General features: G+C 39.3%; 2 protein-coding genes across 14 annotated transcripts in view; one reads left to right on the top strand and one right to left on the bottom strand.

The window, feature by feature from the left end:
* fer (fer (fps/fes related) tyrosine kinase) overlaps positions 1 to 13,445 on the top strand; it is a 277,908-nt gene extending 264,463 nt beyond the window's left edge. The window contains exon 20 of one of the 2 annotated variants that reach the window (XR_007247151.2): positions 13,348 to 13,445. The gene's annotated coding sequence lies outside the window, so the exon portion shown is untranslated. Of the gene's footprint in view, positions 1 to 227; positions 393 to 13,347 lie in introns of those variants that run through there. The other variant, XR_007247150.2, reaches the window with a different exon arrangement.
* The window catches only part of pja2 (praja ring finger ubiquitin ligase 2), a 67,546-nt gene continuing 55,794 nt past the window's right edge, over positions 10,322 to 22,073 (bottom strand). For all 12 annotated transcript variants that reach the window (XM_048526921.2, XM_048526923.2, XM_048526922.2 and 9 more), the window contains 3 exons: positions 16,402 to 16,516; positions 14,217 to 14,332; positions 10,322 to 11,046 (listed from right to left, as the gene is read on the bottom strand). In XM_048526921.2, coding sequence (XP_048382878.1) covers positions 10,927 to 11,046; positions 14,217 to 14,332; positions 16,402 to 16,516 — 351 coding nt within the window. In that variant the 3' untranslated portion in view covers positions 10,322 to 10,926. The remainder of the gene's footprint in view (positions 11,047 to 14,216; positions 14,333 to 16,401; positions 16,517 to 22,073) is intronic.

Here is a 22,073-nt window from a genome sequence, read left to right as displayed (position 1 = left end):
TACTTTTAAAAGTAAATGTTCACTTTAAAATTAAAGTTTTACTTTTAGGGATGTATATATATTTCTGCCCCAAAAATAAATGAAAATCAGGCTGAATTCTGATGTGACCATTGGGGGAGTAATGTTCAAAATATCATAGACAGAAATACTTGTCTTTTGTAATTTTAACACAATACTCTGTTGTAACATTTATTTATTTTGTACTTTTTTTTACATTGAATTTACAGGGATTTTGAAATGACTTTGCCAGTTATCACTTTCTCTGTATTCTGCGCTCTTGTGAATTGCGGACTTGTTCTAAACCGCTTCTGTTATATTGGACCAAATACCACTAACAAGTCTGTTGTTGATATTTATACTGTAATCTCTAATAAATAAATGGTCTGTCAGTATTATTATAGTCTTTTATTTCCAGAAATATTAAGAAGTCGCTTTTTATGCGAAGTGTAACATTAGGCCAGACTCCTCTGCATAAATAATTGCCTCCCACTAATTATTAGTTTTGTCTAGCTTAATGTCAGAAGTGATATTTCTTTGATGTGAAATAAATAATTTGTTTTTAAAATGCAACAGTCATTTTGGTAAGAGCTCTTGAAAATGTATTTCTGCACAGAGCTGTCCACCATGATGTTTTTGGGTCAATTTATTACTGATTACTGCTAGTCTAAATAATCTGAAACACAATCCTGACCAACGAAAATAAATTATATGCATATTTAATGCTCACTGCATGTTTGCTTTTATCTGTTCCTGTCTAAGAGCTTCCCGTGATTTAAGTAGTCAACACCCTCCTGCATTCTTTACTGAACCAGGGTTGATCCCGTGGCTTAATGGTAATGGCTGTGCCAGGCCATGAGGTTGCAGATTATGTTGTAATATGATTAATGAATATGATCTTCTATTGGCCGTGAAGTTTTACCTATACCACCTCTTGTGTGTATGATAGTGTGTGTTTATATAGAAGTATGATGCAGAGGTAAGTCCCTAGAGCACACAAACAGAAACTCAGCATGAAAGCCCACAAAATTGATATTCAGAGTTTTGGAAACATAATAATGACATTCTTGGGGAAGGCAATGGCCTAGTGGTATTATTGCTTAAACTCTCGAATTCAAGAAGCTCAGCCAATGTTCTGGGGACCCAGGTTCAAATCCTGTCACAGCAAATGGTGGAATTTAAGTTCACATAATTTTTAAAAACTCTGAAATTAAGAATCTGCTGATGACCATGAAATCATTGTTGATTGTCAGAAAAACCCATCTAGTTCACAAATATCCTTCAGGGAAGGAAATCTGTCATCCTCAACTTATCTGGTCTACATGTGACTCCAGACACACACACACAAATATGGTTGACTCTCAGTCGTCCACTGAAACAGTTTAGCAAGCCATTCAGTTGTACCAATTGCTACAAAATCTCAAAGATAGGAAACTGGATGGATGACAATGGCAGAAACAGCCCTGCAAAGGTTTCCTTACCAACATCTAGGGTCTCGTGCCAAAATTGGGAGAGCTGTCTCAGGTTAGTCAAGCAACAGCCAGTCTTAGTCATGGTCATACTCTCAGAATTATACCTTTACTGTGTCCCAGCCTCCAATATCACTAGGAGGCAGGAAACAGTGGAGGCCTCAACATTGACTCCAGACCCCATGAAGTCTCATGACTATGAAACATAGGCAAGGAAACGTCTTACTGATTACCCTGTACTGTACTTCTTCCACTGATGAATCAGTATTCATCTATGTTGAACAAAATTTGGAGGAAGAACTGAAGATGGCAAGGGAGTAAAATGTACTCAGGGTGGGGGATTTCACTGCCCATCACAGAGTCGCTCAGCAGCAGTACTACAGATCAAGCTGGTCAGGTCCTAAAGGACATACTGCAGACCCAATCTAGCAGCTATGTGGTAAGGGAAACAACAACAGCAAAATGTACTTGACCTCATCCTTACCAATCTGCCAGCTGCAAATGCATCGGCCCATGACAGTGTCCGTAACTGCAACCATTGCACAGGCCTTTTGGAGACAAAGAGCCACCTTCAAATTGTGTGGTGTGGCACTACCACTGTTCTGAATGGGATAGATTTCAAACAGATCTGGCAACTCCAGTCTAGGCGTCTATGAGGCGCTGTGGTCTATCAACAGTAACATTGCTCTCCAGCACAATCTGTAACCTCATGACCTGACATATTCCCCACTCATATTATCAACAAGGCAGGGCATCAGACCTGATTCAATGGAGAGTGCAGGAGGGCATGCCAGGACTAGCACCAGGCATATCTGAAGATAAGGTGTCAATCTGGTGAAGCCACCAAACAGGACTACTTGAATGCCAAACAGCATAAGCAGCAAGTGATAGACAGAGCTAAGCAACCCCCATCAGATCTAAGCTCTGCAGCCCTACCACATCCAGTTGTGAATGGTGGTGGGCGATTAAACAACTCAGTGAAGGGGGAGGCTCCACAAGGATCCCCATCCTTGATGATGGAAGAACCCAGCACATCAGTGCAAAAGACAAGACTGAAGCTTTCACAGCAGTCTTCGGCCAAAAGTGCTGAGTAGATGATCCATTACAGTTTCCTCCGGTGGACCCCAGCAGTAGATACCAGTTTTCGGCCAATTCAACTCACTGTGATATCAATGATTGGAGACACTGCATACTGCAAAGGCTATGGGCCCTAATATTCCGGCAAAAGTACTGAAAACTTGTCCCCTAGCCAAGCTGATCCAGTAGTTACAACACTAGCAGCTACCTGACAATGTGGAAAATTGCTCATGTATATCCTGTAAATAAAAAGCAGGACAAATCCTACCTGACCACTTATCTTCCATCACTTTACAGATGATCAAGAGTATACTGATAGGGCGGTATCATTGACAGTGCTATCGAGCAGCACCTGTTAGGCAATAGCCTGCTCAGTGACACCCAGTTTGGGTTCTGCCAGGGCTACTCAGCTCCTGAACTCATTACAGCCTTGGTTCAAACCTGGACAAGAGCTGAATTCTAGAAATGAGGAGAGTGTGACAGCCCCTGGCATCAATGCTGCATTTGATGCGTAGCATCAAGGAGCCCTAGCAAAACTGGAATCAATGAATATCAGGAGACAAACTCTTCAGGTGTTGGAGTCAGTACTGACACATAGGAAGATGGTTGAGGTTGTTGGAGGTCAGTCATCTCAGATCCAGGACATCTCTGCAGGAGTTCCTCAGGGTGGTGTCCTCTGCCCAATCACCTTCAGCTGCTTCACTAATCACCTTCCCTCCATCACCAGGTCATAAATGGGGATGTTCACTGACAATTGTACAATGTTCAGCACCCTTCATAACTCATACTGAAGCATGTCCAAATGCAACAAGATACGAACAATAACCATGTTTGGGCTGACAAGTGCTAAGTAACATTCACACCACACAAATGACCATCACCAATAAGAGACAATCTGATTACTGCCCCTAGATGCTCATTGGTGTTATCCATCACTGAATCTCCCACTATCAACATCCTGAGGGTTATCATTGGCCAGAAGCTCAACTGGACTCAACCCCATAGTAACAGTGGTTACAAGAGGAGGACAAAGGTTAAGAATATTGTGATAACTATGTTTTTTGACTCTCCAAAGCCTGTCCATCATGTCCAAGGCATAGTCTGGAGTGTGACAGAATACTGTCCATTTACCTGGCTGAATGCAGCCCCAGCAGCACCCAAGAAACTTGATACAATCCAGGACAAAGCAGCCCACTTGCTTAACAGTACATCTGGGCACCGTAGTGACTTAGAGGTTAGCACTGCTGCCTTACAGTGCCAGGGAACCAGGTTTGATTCTAACCTCTGGGCAACTGTGGAGTTCTCACATTTTCCCCATGACTGCATGGGTTTCCTCCCACTGTCTAAAGATGTGCAGATTAGGTGGGTTGGCTATGGTAAATGGCCCATATTGTCCATGGATGTGTAGATTTGGTGGATTAGCCATGGGAAATGCAGAATTGTGCAGATGGGGGTAGTGAAGTGGTTCTGGGTGAGACGTTCTTCAGAAGGTCAATGTGAACTCGATGGACTGAATGGCCTACTTCCATACCATAGGGGTTCTGTGATCTACAGGCATCTACTCCTTCCACAATGATGCTCAAAATAACAGTGTGTACTATCAACAAGATGCACTACAGAAATTCACCAAAGATCCTCAGGCAGCACCTTTCAAACCCACAACCACTTCCATCTTGAAGGACAATGCAGCAGATATATGGGAATATCACCACCCTCAAGTTGCCCTCCAAGTCACCCACCATCTGATAATAAATGCCGTCTAGCCAGCAAAGCTCACATTCTACGAATGCATTTTTTAAAAAAAAAACTCCATCTGTACTTGTTTCTGGGACTGGAATGTGCATACTGCATGTGCATCATCTACACTGTTGCACATGGGTTTGTATTGTATTATGCACTTCTGTGCACTGGTAGTTTGTGAATTAGTGGAAGGTTGAGTACAATATAGGTAATTAGTATTTATTTGAAACGAGTGTATTTGAGTGAAGCTGTAACCAATCTCAGAGTAATCACTGATAATGGGAACTGCAGATGCTGGAGAATTCCAAGATAATAAAATGTGAGGCTGGATGAACACAGCAGGCCAAGCAGCATCTCAGGAGCACAAAAGCTGACGTTGCGGGCCTAGACTCTCTGATGAAGGGTCTAGGCCCGAAACGTCAGCTTTTGTGCTCCCGAGATGCTGCTTGGCCTGCCGTGTTCATCCAGCCTCACATTTTATTATCTGAGAGTAATCACTGACTGCTGATGAAATGAGAAGACCCCACCTTATTGAATGACTGCCTCCTGGTACAAAATATCCAGATAATTTTCTTCCTTATGTATTGCAGTGTCTGCAGCTCAGCCTCCTGCTCAATGTCTTTGAAGATAATTTGGCTTGGATAACATTGGCAATGAAAATCTCTCACATACTTTAGATGTGACACATCAGTTTCCATACTGAAATAAAATATGTCTTAATTACATACTAGATACTCATTAATCAGTTGCATTGTCCCTTGTAATAGAGTAAGAATCAATGTCTACGGTGTGAGAAAATTAGGAAAAGTGAAGGAGCACTTCCTTAGTCTGATTTCCCCAACTTTCAGCATGTTGAACAAAGTCAGGGTTCAGTGTGTTTGATATGATTACTGAATAGCAGTTTGTCTGTTTATAATCTAGATTGATCACTGAAAGACATTTAAAACACCTGATTGTGTTTCATGAATGAAAGTGTTTTCTGTATCATGTTTATGCTGGTTTCTGGTGTGTCCACTACTCTGCTGCCAAAGTTACAGCAGACAACCAGGCAAACCTTCAAACACACACTGAATTATTTTTCTTTTTGCACAGGTTACTTAGATGTAAAATTCATCTTTGTGATGGTAGTGCATATAAAATAAATAACTCAAGCACCTTATAAATGCATTCATTGAACTTTTTCTTAAGAGCAGTACTGTTTTGGTAAATAGCACAAAGGAATAAATTTTGAAAGTAGAAAACACAGCTGCATCATGTGAAGACGTCTCAGTCTCTTAAATATGCAGCCTTCTAGTCAATTCCAGGATATCACCACCTGAGGTGGTTTTGACCTTTCATCAGTGTGACTGGTACCTCTTTCTTAATATTAGATTGTGTACCTGTGAGCATATTATAAAAAGATTTTGCCCAAAACATTCCTAATATCTTGGCTTATTATAAGACCACACTAGATCTCTCTTCACTGCTCCATCTTTTCTTAGCATTACAAGCGTACATTTTACAACTTTAGCAATTTAGCTAGTGTTTTTCGTTGTATGCAGGATGTACGTGCTTTGTGATTCTGGCATGAAAGTATATGTACTAACTTTAAGTCATGATAATGTCCTCAGATCTTCTGAACCTGAAACATTAATTCTGATTTTTCCTTCATAGATGCTGCCAGACCTGTTGAACTTTCCCAGCAACTTTGTTTTTGTTCCTGATTTACAGCATTTGCAGTTCTTTTGGGTTTTATGATAATTTCTGAGTTGCACATTGCTTCAAAATATCGCCACCATAATCTGGATATCAACACAGATATTTAAGTTCCTGTGTGGAATGTACAAAGCATTTCTGAAACACATGGACGCAGATGAAAAACCAAAAGAACTGCAGATACATAATCAGGAACAAAAACTCTCCTGCTGGGAAAGCTCAGCAGGTCTGGCAGCATCTGAAGAGGAGAAAACAGTGTTAACGTTTTGGGTCCAGTGGCCCTTCCTCAGAACTGAGGAACTCAGGGTGAAAAGGAAGTTTAGAAGAGCTGAAGATATGAAAAAGAATAGAAAAGATGAAATCACTATTAGAAGGGCTGAATTTTTCCATTTTAGGCTGTTATTTTGGAGATTGTCATGGCACCAGTTCTATCATGCTCAGGACAGGTTTACTCATGCCATCTTCTGTTGCTCACTTCAATATGAAACTGGACTTGAGTACCCACACTACTTCAGACATTTTTCCAGAAATTGCCCTTGATGATACCCCAAAAGCCTAGCCTGATATCTCTGTCCTGCCCAACATAACCTAACACACCATCACTTGAATCACAAAGCTCAAAGAATGACAGTCTGTTCCCTAAACTGCATTACTTACACAAGTGCACAAATCTTCTTGGCAATTCTAAGAACCGGTATAATTAGATGTATATAAAGAAAATCCTGATGTCACCGATATCAATCTCATTGCCTTCATTCCAGTTTCTGAAAATAATACATTTGAAAAACCAGAAATGTCAATATATGCCAACCAGTCTTCGATACTTGTTCAAGCAATTGTCTACTTTTGGGAAGTATGTCTGTTTTTGGGAAATAAGATTCTAGTAATGAGTTGCTGCACCCAAGTTCAAAGTTTAAACAACATGGGTAGAATCTTTGTATGCCTTGAATGATTGTGGGCAATGGTAAGTCTGTTGGGGGGGGGGGGGGGGGGGGGGGAGAGAAAGATGGTTAGATCAAAAAAGAGACACTTGACATTAAGAAAATACATTTTCCAGCCAGTATTTTAACAGAAGAGCAAGAACTTCACTAATGAGTGGTAAATATCCCATTGCATAAAATGATATGAGAATAGGTAACAATTTACCAATTGTCAGCAGAGAAAATCCACATGGTGACAATTCCCAACATGAAAACCAGCACAGGTTCTTGTGACCCAGCCCACACTTTCTCATCTCCCCCCATCCCCACCACATCATGACACAGTTCACCAGTTCAATACTGTACTTTGAAACTCCCAACATCATACAATCTGATGCTGGCAAGTCACATTGTGTAAACTGATGGGGTTCTTTCCTTATTTTCTTAGTGCTCAGTGTGTGTGTACTTGGAGTCTTATAGAATCTCTGCCTTTCCTCAACATTTTGCACTTTGCTACCTCATTCACAACTTTAAGACTCAGTACTTCCGTGTTTCCTTACCTTTTGGGTGAAGCAGAGATCAGTCAAGGAGAAAGAATTGCAGCTAGACAGCACCTGAATTACGCCAGTCTCATCGCTGTACTATGTGCCAGCAGATTGTGCAGAAAATGCACAATGTGCTGCAACTAATTGGCTATGTCTCAAAGATATAGGAATGTGGTCCTCAATCAAGGGGCAGGAGCACAGTAGATCGATAGCATCACCTGTTAGTCAGTTGGTCACAGGGGCATTCAGAATCAGGGGCTCTGCTTCATTAGAGTCCAAGAAGTTGGCTGCGCTCTGTCCTCAGATCCCTTGCAAACTGTCTAAGGATTTGTGGTAAGTTGGTGAGCTTCAAAGGTCTGGCTACTTATTAGCCATCAGCAGATGGACTACAGCAGTTCAAGAATGCAATTCACCACCACCTTCTTGAAGGTAACTAAGGATGGGCAATAAATGCTGGCCAGCCAGCAATGTCCATGTCTTAGGAGTAAATAAAGAAACAAACGTCAAGACTAACCTTCCAGGTTATCGGGGTGGGCCAGACTCAGACCTAGACACTGTGCCCACTGAAAGTTGAGGGGGGATATCTAGGTCCACTGCTACGGTGGGCAAATTAGCAAGTCAATTTTGGAGATTAAAAAGCAGAATGCTGGAATACAGAAGGGACCGTAACAGTTGCGAAAGCAGCTGAATGGAAAAAGGGAGAAGAAACAATAAAGTGGCAGAGACGGGAGATAATGTGGGGAGAGGAATGAAATGACCAAATGTCACCCCTAACCTGGCCTCAAATAGAAGGGAAGTGTATAACTAAGCTGTATGCCTGGGGTTTGGGGACTGAGGGAGCAGTCAAGTGGGGTAATGAGCAATTAAATGAAAGGATTTCATGGTAAACATGAAGAGGATTAAAACAATAGGGGTTGCCAGCCAGGGCAAGACAAAAGAATAATTCTTAAGTAGTAAATCCTTTCACTGCCCACATATGCTGCGAGTCCTGCTGAGATTCTCCAGCACTTTTTGTTTTTGTTGCAAAGGAACTCGCTGGATTATTTCTGGGCAGTGATCATGGGGACAGGGGAGTCACCTACATTGACAAGTTGAGCCAGGTGACCTGTATTGTGAAGCTCTGTGATGTCTTCTATCCACACCCAAATTGCAAGTGCACTGTGTAAATGAAAAATGGCTACTACCACATCCTCCCAATTCCCAGAACCTCCACATCACATCCTGAGTGAGTGGAGAAAATGTTATTTTTATTCTCTGCTGGAACTGTTTCCACTTCTGAATAATGAGATCTTTCATATGACAATTGTGTCAAAGTCTATCTCTCTCAATTACACACACACAAAAAAAATTTATCACCACAAGGTTCTGGACATTGAACTGCATGCATTGACTAATTATGTCTAACACCAATCCTGGTTACTGAACATTACAATTTTTAAAAATTCATTCACAGCTGTGAACATTAAATCGTAGTAATGGCTATGGTGCCAAAGTAACATCAGACAAGCCATCAAATTTCATCCAAGTTCTATAATTCCCAAACACATTCAAGGTTTCATTGCCTGCATGCACTCTGGAAACTGTTCACCTCATATCTTGGGACTACAACATTTCCAGTTAATCCGCATGCAATGCTATCATTTTTATGATAATATTTGGGGGCAGGGAGTTTGGTGATGGGAAACATGCTCATTCTTTCTACCATACCTAATAATTTCCTACTGTAATTGTGCCAAAAGCCTTGCAGAGTATAAATCTGGCTCAGGTTTACAAAAGATCCATAAAGAGGCATCCCATTGTGGCCCTTGTCAACATGGAGCAAGGTCAAGGTCCCTTGTCACTTTTATTGCCTTGCCACTGGTTCAATGTACAGACAGGTCGGAATACTTAATGGCAGACAGATTATCCTGGGCTTGGCTCTCCATGGCAGCTGCCAACCTGTCCATGGAGACAATCAGATGCATATCTGCTAGAATTTTAAAAGTTCTGGAGCCAGCATCATTATAGGTGGCATTAGTGGTTTTTTCAATTATTCGATTTGTTTTCTGGGTGTCCCCAAGAACCTGTCTGCTGCTCTGGTATCTGTGCATTTTAATAATGTATTAATAGCCAAGACCATTGAATCCTCAACAACCTGAGTCTAAGCACGTACTTAGTTTCCTACAGTCCTGAGTGCTAGAGACATGGGGTGCATTTTCTTAAAACAGCTGAAGAGTCGTGGCAGTGACTTACTCACCAGAACGTGCTCCCAACCCTAGTACTCACCGAGATGTCAGTATCTGAACTGAGGAAAGAGGCCATTCCTTCTGACCTCCAGGTCCCCGTTGACAAAATGTGGTGTCAACTTCTCTTCTCAGCCACGTCCTTTAGAGTTATGCAGCAATACAAGAAATGGCAGTTCCAGGCTTGCAGCATTAGACCTGGTGCCTGACTATGTTTTAAATATTTTGTTGGTGGCAGAAATCATGCAAGGTCCCAGCCTGTTGTTCCACTACTAATGAGCACATGATAGAGCGGTGCCATAAAGACATGTTGCATACATAATGACAGCAAAGACTTTTGTGAAATAATGCTCTAGACTTCACAGAGAGAAAACCTCTATGAAGTTCCCCAAATTTGCACTAAGGTGACACTCTAGCTTAGACTGACATCTTCACTATTCTATACATCACATGCAGCGATGCATGTCATAATGCATTCTTGCGCATACAGATCAAGAAAGAAAATTCAAAGGTTCTTAAAAAAATTTCACGTATAAAATTACCTAAAGCAAAATCTTTCCAAAAATCTCTTCCAGTTTTAAGTGTTGAGAATACTTCCTCAGGTTTTTAAATCCAGAATAAAATTTAATTTCATTTAAACAGTATGACAGAGCATGCAATTTTAATAATGCAGTTTATTGGAGGTGAAACAATCTCAATACTGTTGTGAAATCAGATGATGTCTTCATTTTTGGTCACTGTTCTGGTCACATTGAAAGAAACTAAACCTTTTTTATTCCATGGAATTAAGACAACTTCCTCACGCTCCATCACCCTATGTAAAGTCAGTGTGTTACTGCATTAGACAAAACAAAAAAACCTTAGAATTACTTCCAAACATTAACTTAATATATCTGTGCCCTAAGCTTTCTGTGCAAATACAGATACCAGCATCAAAATACATGATATATTTTAACCAAAAAGCCCATTTCTAATTTCATTTAAACAGAGAAAACAAAATCAAACACGTCATAAATTCAGCCCCCTAATATTAACAGCAACAAAAAAGGTCTAATTTTCTGTCACAAAAATACAACCATTAATGAAGATTTTTTTACATATAATTAGAATGCAGAGTTAAACACCTCACCAGTAGTACGACAGTTTTGTCAGCCTTTTAACAAAATAAGCCTAGAGGTAAAATCACAAACATATTTTTCATACTTTCTGCTCCCATCAAATAGTGCAGTTCCCTATGACATTCATTTGGCAAACTTTGGCTTCATCTTATTGCAGGCCCACCACAAGTTGGAGGGATCTCTGGTTCTGATAAAAATGCAGTAGCAGCAGTTTCAGGAAGCGTTGATGATAGAATGTGACGACATACCGGACATGTCCCAGACTGAAAGAGAACAAGTTAGTTAGCAAAACCAATACAATTGATCTACTCATCCACTCTTCTCAACTTTTAATCAGCAAGTTGATGAAAAAAAATTGGTTGTATGACTTCTCCATAAACCTTGAACTTCCATAATTCTTGTAATGCTAGCATTCAAGTTAACTGAAAGTCTTGAACTGGCTTGTAGTCATTTGTAAATTCAATGGACAAACTTGTGAATGCAGATCATCACCGGCAAGCGGACTTGCCGATTTGTGACAGACTTGTAAAATTGGTCCTCAATTCTTTTTAAAAAGATCATGATCGTTTCTTTATCAAAAGTATTTCAAGAATTACCATAGGATTTACAATGCATTTCACTGAAGAATGCCTCATTTGATAACAGACTCACTTCTGAATTAAGTGCTCAGGTTCAAATCCCACTCAAGGAATTTAGCATAAAATTTAAGGCAGAACTTTAAATTTCTGCACTGTACATCAGAGATGCAGTCTTTCAGATGAGACTTTAAAATCAAAGCTCCAACTGCCTGCTCAGGTCCATGCGAAAGTCATCATGACGTGACTTTGAGGGCAAGGGCAGCAATCCATAGCATCCTGGCTAAGTTTCATCCATCAATTAACATGCCAGAAAATATATTATCTAATCATTGTCATATCGCTACTTATAGTCATTGGGTAGTATAAAACTGAAGTATTGCTAAAGAAGGCATTTTATCAAAGTTACAAAAACAGAAATTGCTGGAAAAGCTAGCAGGTCTGGCAGCATCTGTGGAGTAAAGTCAGAGTTAATGGTTTGGATCCCCTGAAGGGTCAGTGGACCCAAACCATTTCTGTCCACAGTTGTTGCCAGACCTGCTGAGATTTTCCAACAATTGCTGTTTTACGTTCTGATTTCCAGCATCTGCACCTCTTTTGGTTTTTATTTTGTCAAAGCTTTTTGTTTTGCACTCATCAGGACAATTTGCAAGAATACAAATTCACGTGGAAACCTCTCATTTATACTAAATGAGAGCAGACTGCTGATTGGTTAGGAAATGGACTATGGTAGAGATGTTGCTATTGACAATGGATCTATTGATGATAGACAGTTGGTAACAGCCAGGATTTATTTACATTTTAAATCGGACGACTCCAATTGAACCAGTAAATGGCCTTCACTTATTTTGTTGCAGTACATTTGTGTGTTCTGTTCGTCTGCAAAGAACAGGGCACTGTGTATTGATGAATTAGATCACCCCACATTCTTTGAAACTCTAGGGAATACAGACCAAGTCTCCTCAATCTCTCCTCATAAAATAATGCCACATTCCTATGGATCATTGGAATTTAGAGAAATATTAAAAACTTACCACTTTTTTCTAATAGAATAGAAAGTTATATGCAATACTCCTGATGTGGTATCACCATGGCTCTATGCAAATGCAGCAAGACACCTTTACTCCTATACTCAAATACAGTTATAATGAAAACCAACACACCACTTGCCCTCTTCATTGCTTGCTGCATCTGCATAGTAGCTTTCAAAGAAAGTTGCAACTAAACGGACTGAAATTGTTTGTAGTGGTGAAGTTGTGCTTAGTGTACAGGCTGACTTCCTGTGTCTTGTGACCTCTAATGCTACTGAAAGTACCTTGTGGGCAGTCTGTGGCAGCCATTAAATATACATCATTTAAAACATCAAGTACAACTTTGATTGAGTTAAAATACCTGCATTTTCTACTTCATATTGATGTAGAAATGAAAAGAGACGTCTCTAAGGTTTTACAGTAGATATGAAGCAGAACTGAACGATCTTCCATTTCGAGTATAAAATAATGAAACAGCCAGATAATGAATTTAAAAACCTAAACAGCAGCACCATGCTATCACAGTACTAGAAGTAGTATGCTACAAGCTGTATTGTAGCGTAGATCTCACTGGGAAGCAGAAAAACCAGGCAGAATTCTTTTGTAGGCTATGAAAACATACTTGGAATGCATAGTGATGTTACTTATGAATGTTATTTGTTCACCATCACAGCTGACGGGGAGAAGTGGACTGAACAACGCGATTGCACTGATACATTAGTTGAATTATACTCTGAACATCCGAGATATGATCTCATTAGAGGTGATTATTTCTGGGAATAAAAAAATCCTACTGTTGAGCACATATGCTGAGAGAAGAAATGTACTTTTAAGAAAGCTTTAAACATAGAGAGAAGCTCAAACCAAGACTGAAATTGCTGGCAAAACTTAGCAGGTCCGGCAGCACCTGTGAAGAGAAAGCAGACTCAAAGCATTAACACACTTTCTCTCTCCACAGATGTTGCAAGCCGGAGTTTCACAGAAGGATGGGAATTTCTTGTTATTAGGAACCAGCCATGGATGACTGAAAAGCTAAGGAAGAGTAAGAAAATTGATCTTAAAAGTAAATTAGTAAGAAATATTAAAATAATCAAAAAAAAAGAGCTTCAATGGGTACATAAGAAGGGAACGCAGTTAGAATGTGTGGGGGACCTTTTGATGCAGCTGGAAAACTGATAACAAAGAACATGGCAAAAGCAGATAATTTAAACAAATATTTTGCCTTTGCAATGGAGGACATTATGAACGACCCAGAGATACCGGAGAAAATGGATATCAGCAACAGAGGGAAAGAGCAAATAAAAGCCTGATGTACCTCTGCATTATTCTTTCATTGGCAATGGCCAGCATCTGTTTCCCCAACCTTAACTGCCTTTGAACTCAGTGGTGTGCTGAACAATTTCAGAGGGCATCAGACACATTGCTGTCTCTTTGGAGCCATTCGTAGGTTAGATAGGTAAAAATGGCAAATTTCATTCCTACATGATCACATGGCCAAAGCTTATATCAGAGTGTGTTTCAGTTCCAGCAGTGCCAGTGTTAGACTCAACAGCTCGGAAATGAAGTTTGTGAAAGACTGATAACAACAGCTTCAGTTTTCTCTACAGTTAATAAAAATATTACTATAAATATATTTACATAAAGTCCTGTTATGTAATTCAAACATTAGCTCTGATTACAAAAAATACTAAATGAATAATAAATTAACCCTTTTTTTAAAAAAGCAGGTAAGCCAAATGCAATCAGAATATAAAAACAAACTAATATTTCACTGTCAGATATGCTTTTTTAAATGAATTCATTCAAATTCAGATCAGAAGTACATACCTTCTGTAGCCAGAGGGTTACACATGGCCTATGAAATAGATGATGACATGGTAACTCTGTCACCAACTCTTCCTTTACATATTCACTGCAACAGATGGCACAGGATTGCTCCAGGCCTATAGGATCAATATGAAAATATCCAATTAGAGTCACAAAGCCATACAAATAGAAATAGGCCTTTCAGCCCATGAAGTCTATGCCTACCAACAAACACCAAGCCACATTTATCCCATTTACCTGCACGTTGTCCTTAGCCTACTCTGCCCTGTTTTTTTTTAAGTGCTCATCCCAATGCTTCTTAAATGTTGCAAAAGTTCCTGCCTCTACCATCCTCAAGCAGCATGTTCCAAATTTCTACTGCTCTCTGGGCAAAGGCATTTTTTCTCAGATCTCCCCTAAACCACTTGCTCTTCACCTTAAATTTATGCCTTGTAGTCTTAGGTATTGTGTCTGCCATGGGCAAGAGATTCCCACAATCTACTCTCGTCTATGCATCTCAAATTTGTAAACCTCCATCAGACACTCCGTGGAAAACAAACACAGCCTACCCAGTCTCTCCTCATTACTACGATTTCTCATCCCAGGCAACATACCGATGAATCTTCTCTGTACTCTCTCGAAGACAAGATTGAACAATTCCGTTTTGAAATGAAAAGAAATAGCTTGTATTTAAGAACATCTTAATACTTTTCCATAATAATATCTTTCTATTTAGATACAATAATATTGCTTAATCTCCACAAATTATTTATGTTGTCTTTTTCAGAGCACAGTTACATTGCAGCTAATTGACAAGATCCCAATCATTTATGTAAATTAGTTCTAAACAGAACTACAGCTAGAACTCAGACTGAGAAAAGGGAAAAAAGTGAATAATTGATTTGATTAATAATGTGTAAATAGAAATTAAGCATTTAATTAAAATACTGCTTATAAAACTTTCTTATTAAAAGAGATAAACTTCTGTTAATCATTAAACATATCAGGTTATATTTGTCTGATATTGCTTAATAGCATCGTCATCCTCTACAGCCTCTGTAACAACGATAAACAAAAATAATGTTGTGGAATCACCATTACTTTCCGAGTTCTCCAATAAACTCCAGAACACCTGGACTCAGCCGTACAAATGGTCCCAGACTGATCAGCGTCTGATTTACAATTGCTCATAGTTGCGAGCGAGTGTATTCACATCATTTTTAAAGTCTGACATGTGAACAGTTACTTGTGCTTATGAATGGCTATTTTATATTGTACTGCATTGTGTTTTGAATTGTATATAAACCGACTAACGAACATACTCAAGAACAGAGATAATGGGAACTGCAGATGCTGGAGAATCCAAGATAATAAAATGTGAGGCTGGATGAACACAGCAGGCCAAGCAGCATCTCAGGAGCACAAAAGCTGATGTTTCGGGCCTAGACCCTTCATCAGAGAGGATGAAGGGTCTAGGCCCGAAACGTCAGCTTTTGTGCTCCTGAGATGCTGCTTGGCCTGCTGTGTTCATCCAGCCTCACATATACTCAAGATCAGGACCTGTTTGTAACCTGGGGATTGCCTGTATATTAATTCCCTCATTGATGCTTAGTCAATTATTTTAGAATTCCCTTCCCAAATATTTTTGGGAGCACACCTCCACAATGATTTAAAGCAGTTCCCTTCCACCTTCTTAGGACAACTGGGGACAGCCATTAAAATGTGGCTCAGCAGCAACGTCCATGACACAAAATCATTTTTAAAAAAAACTAAATATTGGGTCATTGCCCTTCTGAACGCAAGGCAAGTGTGAAAGCGTGATGTCATTTAGGCAGTAACTGCTATTTTGTCACTAGACAAGTATCAGGTCATTTACATGTCTCTGTTATATTGCATGTGTAAGGTATATTCCAGACTTCACTGCTGCACTGCTGAAATCAGCTAATTCTGACTCACAAGAGGGATAAAATCAGTTTCTTTGCTCAATTTATTCTCTGGAGGAGAAAAATCAAACACTTGCATATGAAATTACAATTCTATTAGACTTGTGATATTAACTTCAAATAAATTTCTATTGTATGATTTTATTTGTTCTTCCAAATTGACGTAAGGCCTACTCGAATAATTTAAGTGACCAAAATACTTTTCAGAAACATCAATGCATCAAATAATACTCAAATATTTATAAACATACTAAGTGACTTACCATTATGCCCCTCAGAAATTGCAACTTGTGGTAAGCATTCAATTGTTTCCTTAGGAGCTGGAGGGGGAGCTTGCTCACCATCAATGGCCAGAGACTCAAGATGTGCTAAAGCAGCCTTTCAATAAAAACAGATTTAAAACTGAAACATTAAAATGAAACAAAAACTAAAATGTTTGTGTATACTTTATTCATTTGTGCATATGATACCGAATGTAAAAAATAATATAATTAGATAAGAACTCCAACATAAGAGTACCAATGCACTAATCTTGGGCACTGTACCTAAAGGGGTTCACCACCACATTCAGATTGCTCAATATTTGTCTAAAAACGTTTCATTATAGAATCAAATGGATTCAAACTACTAAGTACAATTATAGCATAGTTTCACGTTAATACGTCTATAGAATAAGCAGAGGTTAAATATCTCAAAGTGGGATATGGCAGAAGAAACCTGCAGATAGGTAACATGTCTTAAACCCTTCTCATACTACTTTATAACTTCATTTTTTTTTTAAAACTCTGGGATGACACAGTGGTTAGCACTGCTGCCTCACAGCACCAGAGACCTGGATTCGATTCTACACTCAGGAAACTGTCTATGTCCTCCCACAGTCCAAACGTGCAAGTTAGGTGGATTAATCGTGGGAAATGAGGAGTTACAGAACAGGGCAGGAATGCTCTTCAGACGGTCTGTACGGACTTGAATGGCCTGCTTTCACAATGTAGGGATTCTTTAATATCTTTAGCACAGAAGCAGAATACAAGACGTCCAATACAGGCGCAAGTCTATAAGCAGAACTTAAGATTTCAGAACAATTAACAGTACTGGCAAAGACACAGCATGAACTGCATGAGATTACTAACAAGATAAACTAGGTTTGAGCGTTTATGCTCATCCGAAGGGTTTGCAATTTCAAAAAAAAAAACAGCCGAGTGTTTTTCTGCTGGTTAAATTCATTAAATTTGCAGAAGGTCACATTTTGTTTGTGACAATGACTCGAGAAATGCGATGCTAACGAATCCATGAAAATCTTAACTCTGGACAGGGTTATTTATACTAAAGGTTGTAACTCCTGAATCTGGTAGCCCTGGTACTGGGTCTTTACCAGAGTATTTTTCCCCAATCACAAGTGGTCACGTATTAGGGTCAGCACACAAGGTTTCAAATCCATTCCTTTCATTAAATCCTGGGGTTACCACTGATTAAAAAGTGAAGTGGCCCACCTGGATAAATACTGTGGCTAAAAAGAGCAGGTCAGAAACTACGAATCCTGCAGTAGGTAACTCATCATCTGATTCATCAAAGCCTCTCCACCAGATAGAAGGCATCAGTCAGGAGTGTGGTGAAGTATGCCTGACTTGCCTATGTGTGGGCAGTTGCGACAATACTTGAGAAGCTTGATACCATCCAGATCAGAGCAGCCCAATTGAACTGCATCACATCCACAAACATCTGTTGTCTTCACCACTGACATACAATCATAGTTGTGTGTTATTTAAAAGATGAACAAAATTCACCAAGATTCCTTCAAGAGCACTTTCCAAATACAGGACTGCTTCCAATCTAGAAGAACAAGGGGAGCATACACATGGAACACCACCACCTTCAAATCATTCACCATTGTGGCTTAGGAAGATATTACTACTCCTTCAGTGTTGCTGGGCCTAGATCCTGGAACTCTCCATGACAGCACTGTAGGTGTACCTACACAAATGGACTACAGTTCACCTCCATCTCTCCAAAGCAATGGTGATTGCTAATAAATGTTGGCCCATGCAGCATATCCCATGAAAGAAAAAATCCTACATGCCAGTCATGCTAATTATGTAGTTCAATCTTTCAGTAAAAGTGTAAAGTGGTCTCAAAATGCCCCTACTTGTTCTTGTCCCTCAACCAACTCTGTCATTCATTTTATTGGCTGGTTTCATGGTCTTGATTTGCATAAAATTGGAAATTCTGTTGACCCTACGTTGTAACACTTATCCTTTTCTTCAAAATTGTCATTGAGCCTGATATTAATACACCTGAAGCACAAATTTTAGTTTCTAGATTATATGAACTTAAATACAGTGGGAGTCCAACGTGATTTGAGTGTGCAGGTCCATGGATATGTAAAATACCACAGACAGGTATAGAATATAATCAAGAAAACACATGGAATGCTGGCCTTTATATCTTGAGGACTGGAGTATAAAGGTTATATGAACAACGTTGCAGTTATAAAACCCAGGTATGATGATACACTGGCTGTAACAGGCATAATTTTGTCCTTTTTTTTTGAAAAAAGAAAGGTTGAGACAGAGGGATCAAACAATTTGCTCAAAGCCAATGAAGTAAACAGCTTGGGAGGCCTCGGTCTTTTTTTTTTAAAATTGGAACAATAGAAGCCGCCTGAATAGATAGAGTCAAGCTCCCACAGAACCAGAATTTTAAGTTGTATCTTTCTGTAGTTGCTGGGATCTTGAAGCTGGATGTGGAAGCTCTTATTCCTCTCTCTATGGCAGCCAAAAGCTGTAGTTCTTTTCCTCATGCTAGAATTGCCTGAGAAACAATCTATTTTACTAAATTCACCTTGCAAAGTGTGGTATTTCTGGGATATTATTATTTTGGAACAGTAGTTAACACATTTTGTTATGCATTTTGCTAGAGTTACAGTTAACCCAATTCCTTTCTTTTATTTTTATTTTGTCTGTATTTTAACGGTATAAAAATAAAGTGTATTTTGCTTAAAGTCAAGTAGTTTGACCGATCAAATTGCATCTGGAACGCAACACCCTACACTTACCTTTAAAATAAGAAAGCATTATGGGCTAGACTATCTTCTTAATGATTTTGACAGTGTTTGGTCTGGTCCATAACAAACTGGGGACTCTTGACAGAATCAAAACCTCATATTCCAGGTTGGCTTCAGGATTATTAATATTGGTGGGCACAGGTAATTTTATTTTGGGTGTTGCATTTGGTTGGTTTAAAGTGTGTGCCTTGTGTAATAATGGCTCTTTCATTCACTAAGAGTTTCGGACGGGTGGAAGTAGTGTTTGAGTTTTATAGAAACAAGCAAGGCAAAGATTTGAGAACTGGCAAACAAGTCGAAGTTGGAGTTGCCTGTTTCTTTGAAAGGAAAAATAATTTCTGCATTAACTCTACACTTAAAATTGTCAAGAATGCAATCACAATCATTGGTGATTGAATTTTAGCAATTGCAAATGAAACAGCTTGAATTAGAGACAATGGCAACAGAAAAAGACAAGAAAAAATAGCCTGACAGAACAAAGAAGAAGGAAATGAAACCGTTTGAATAACAATTAAAAGTAGAGGAAAAAGAAAAAGAAAGGATGGGCCCTAGGAGAAGAAAGGGAGAAAGAAATATTTTTGAAATTCGGAGGTTCGAACGGAAAACTCAAGTTGGCTTAAAATGGCAGAAGTAGAATTGAAAAGGTAGGAATAGTGATGGGGATTCTGATGGAGAGCAATCCCAAATGTAGCCATAGGTCTGGTGGGGATTTAAATATGTCCAAGCATTGGCAAAATTTGAGAAGAATGTAGAAGACTTTTTCATTTTATTTGAGAAAGTGACTAAACAAATAAAATGGCTAGTGAGCATGTGGGTATTGTGGCTTCAAGCAAAATTGGCAGGTAGAGCTAGTGAGATATTTCCATCACTATCATAGGCTGTATCTGGGGAGTATAACAAGGTGAAAGATGCCATCTTAAATGCATATCAGGTAGTACCGTAAGTCTATAGACAATGTTTTATGAATCTAAGGAGGGAACCTAGTCAAAAATATAGCGTTTGAAAGGATCAAAAAAAGTAATTTTGATAGGTGGATAAGAATATTGAAAACAAATCTAACAATATGACACTCAGAGAGACAACTATTTTGTAGGGAGTTCAAGAATTCACTTCCTGAAATAGTGAGATCTTATATGGAAGAGCAGAATTAAAATGACAAGATTGACAATGGAAATAGTCAATGATGATGAGTTAGTTCATAAATCAAAGCTTGGCTTCTGACGTCAGTTTGGGGAAAACAGAAATCCTCAAGAAGAAAGGAAAAGGAGATCTCGCTGAAAGTACCAAAAATAGTTTTAGTTTACCACAGGGTAAAAAAGAAATCCATAAATGAGAAAGACAAGTAATGTTCAGGTGTTTTCACTGTAATAAAGTAGGCTGCATGAAGTCACAATGTTGGTGATTTAGAAAAAGCAGAGGGAAGACTTGCTGCAGTTATACAGGGCCTTGGTGAGGCCACACCTTGATTACTGTGTGCTGTTTTGATCTCCTAGTTGGAGGAAGGACATTCTTGTTATTGAGAGGGACCAGCTAAGGTTCATCAAACTAATTCCCAGGATGGAGGAACTAACAAATGAAGGAAGACCAGTTCAAATGGGCTTGCACTCACTGGAATTTAAAAGAATGGGATGGGCGGGGTGGGGGGGGTGGGGGGGAGAAATCTCATGGAAACAAAATACTGATGCCATAAAACAAATGTGGGAAGAATGTTCCCGATGGTGGGAATGTCCAGAACTCAGGGTCACTCAAAATGAAAGGAGAAGCCATTCATTGATATGAAGAAGAATTTCGTGATCTTGTAAAATTCTGTACCACAGAAAGCTGTTGGGGCCAGTTCTTTAGATATATTAAATAGGAAACTAGACAGAGCCCTTGTGGCTGAAGCGATGAGAGGGTGTGGAGAGAAAGCGGGAGTGGGATATTGAAACTATATGATCAGCCATGAGCATATTGAATGGTGGCGCAGGCTTGAAGGGCTGAATGGCCTACCGCTGTGCCTAATTTGTATGTTTCTAAGATAGATGTGAGAAAATAGGATAAGCCAGTGAATTCTACTGAAGAAGTGAAGGAAAGCACAGTTGAAGCTAAAAAGCTGCAAAAGAATGTACAACCTAGAATACATGGTGAGAAGAGCAGTCTTTCATTATATAATTGGCCTTCTGAGAGACAGGTAAATAGTGGTAAAGTGGTAGTAGGAGTAATAGCGAAATTCTCGGATCCAGAAATATCGTTTAAACTTGTAGCGATATAGCTGGATTACAGGCAGGAATGATGCCTGTGTTTGAAAAGCCAGTGGAAAATCAGGCAACTGAAGTGTTACAGAAAGTACATCCTGGATTTTTTTTTGTCTGTGTGATAACAAGGTCACAAAGATAAGCAAGTTGAAACTTAAATATCAAAACTATGTTTGATAAAATGGTTGACAGAAAACAAAAAAAAAGGTGGAGGACAAAGTGGAGTTTTAACTTTTTTTATAATTTATTCACGGGATGGGAGTGTTACTGGTTAGGGTAGCATTTATTGCCCATCCCTAATTGCCCAGACGCAGTTAAGAGTCAACCATGTTGCTGTGGGTCTGCAGTCACATGTAGGCCAGACCAGGTAAGGATGGCAGCTTCCTTTCCTGAAGTACATTAATCCAGATGGGTTTTTCTGACAATCAGCAATGGATTCATGGTCATCAACAGACTCTTGATTCCAGACTTTTTTTTAGTGGAATTCAAATTCCATCATTTGTCATGGTGGGATTCAAACCCAGGTCCTCAGAACATTAGAGATAATGGGAACTGCAGATGCTGGAGAATCAGAGATAACAGTGTGGAGCTGTCCTCAGAAGATTCCCTAGGTCTCTAAATCAATAATCCAACAAGAGTA

This window comes from Stegostoma tigrinum, chromosome 3 (assembly GCF_030684315.1).
Source record: "Stegostoma tigrinum isolate sSteTig4 chromosome 3, sSteTig4.hap1, whole genome shotgun sequence".
NCBI classification, from domain to species: Eukaryota; Metazoa; Chordata; class Chondrichthyes; order Orectolobiformes; family Stegostomatidae; genus Stegostoma; species Stegostoma tigrinum.
The sequence above is the reverse complement of the archived record's forward strand: the minus strand, read 5'-3'. Positions and strand labels throughout refer to the sequence as shown.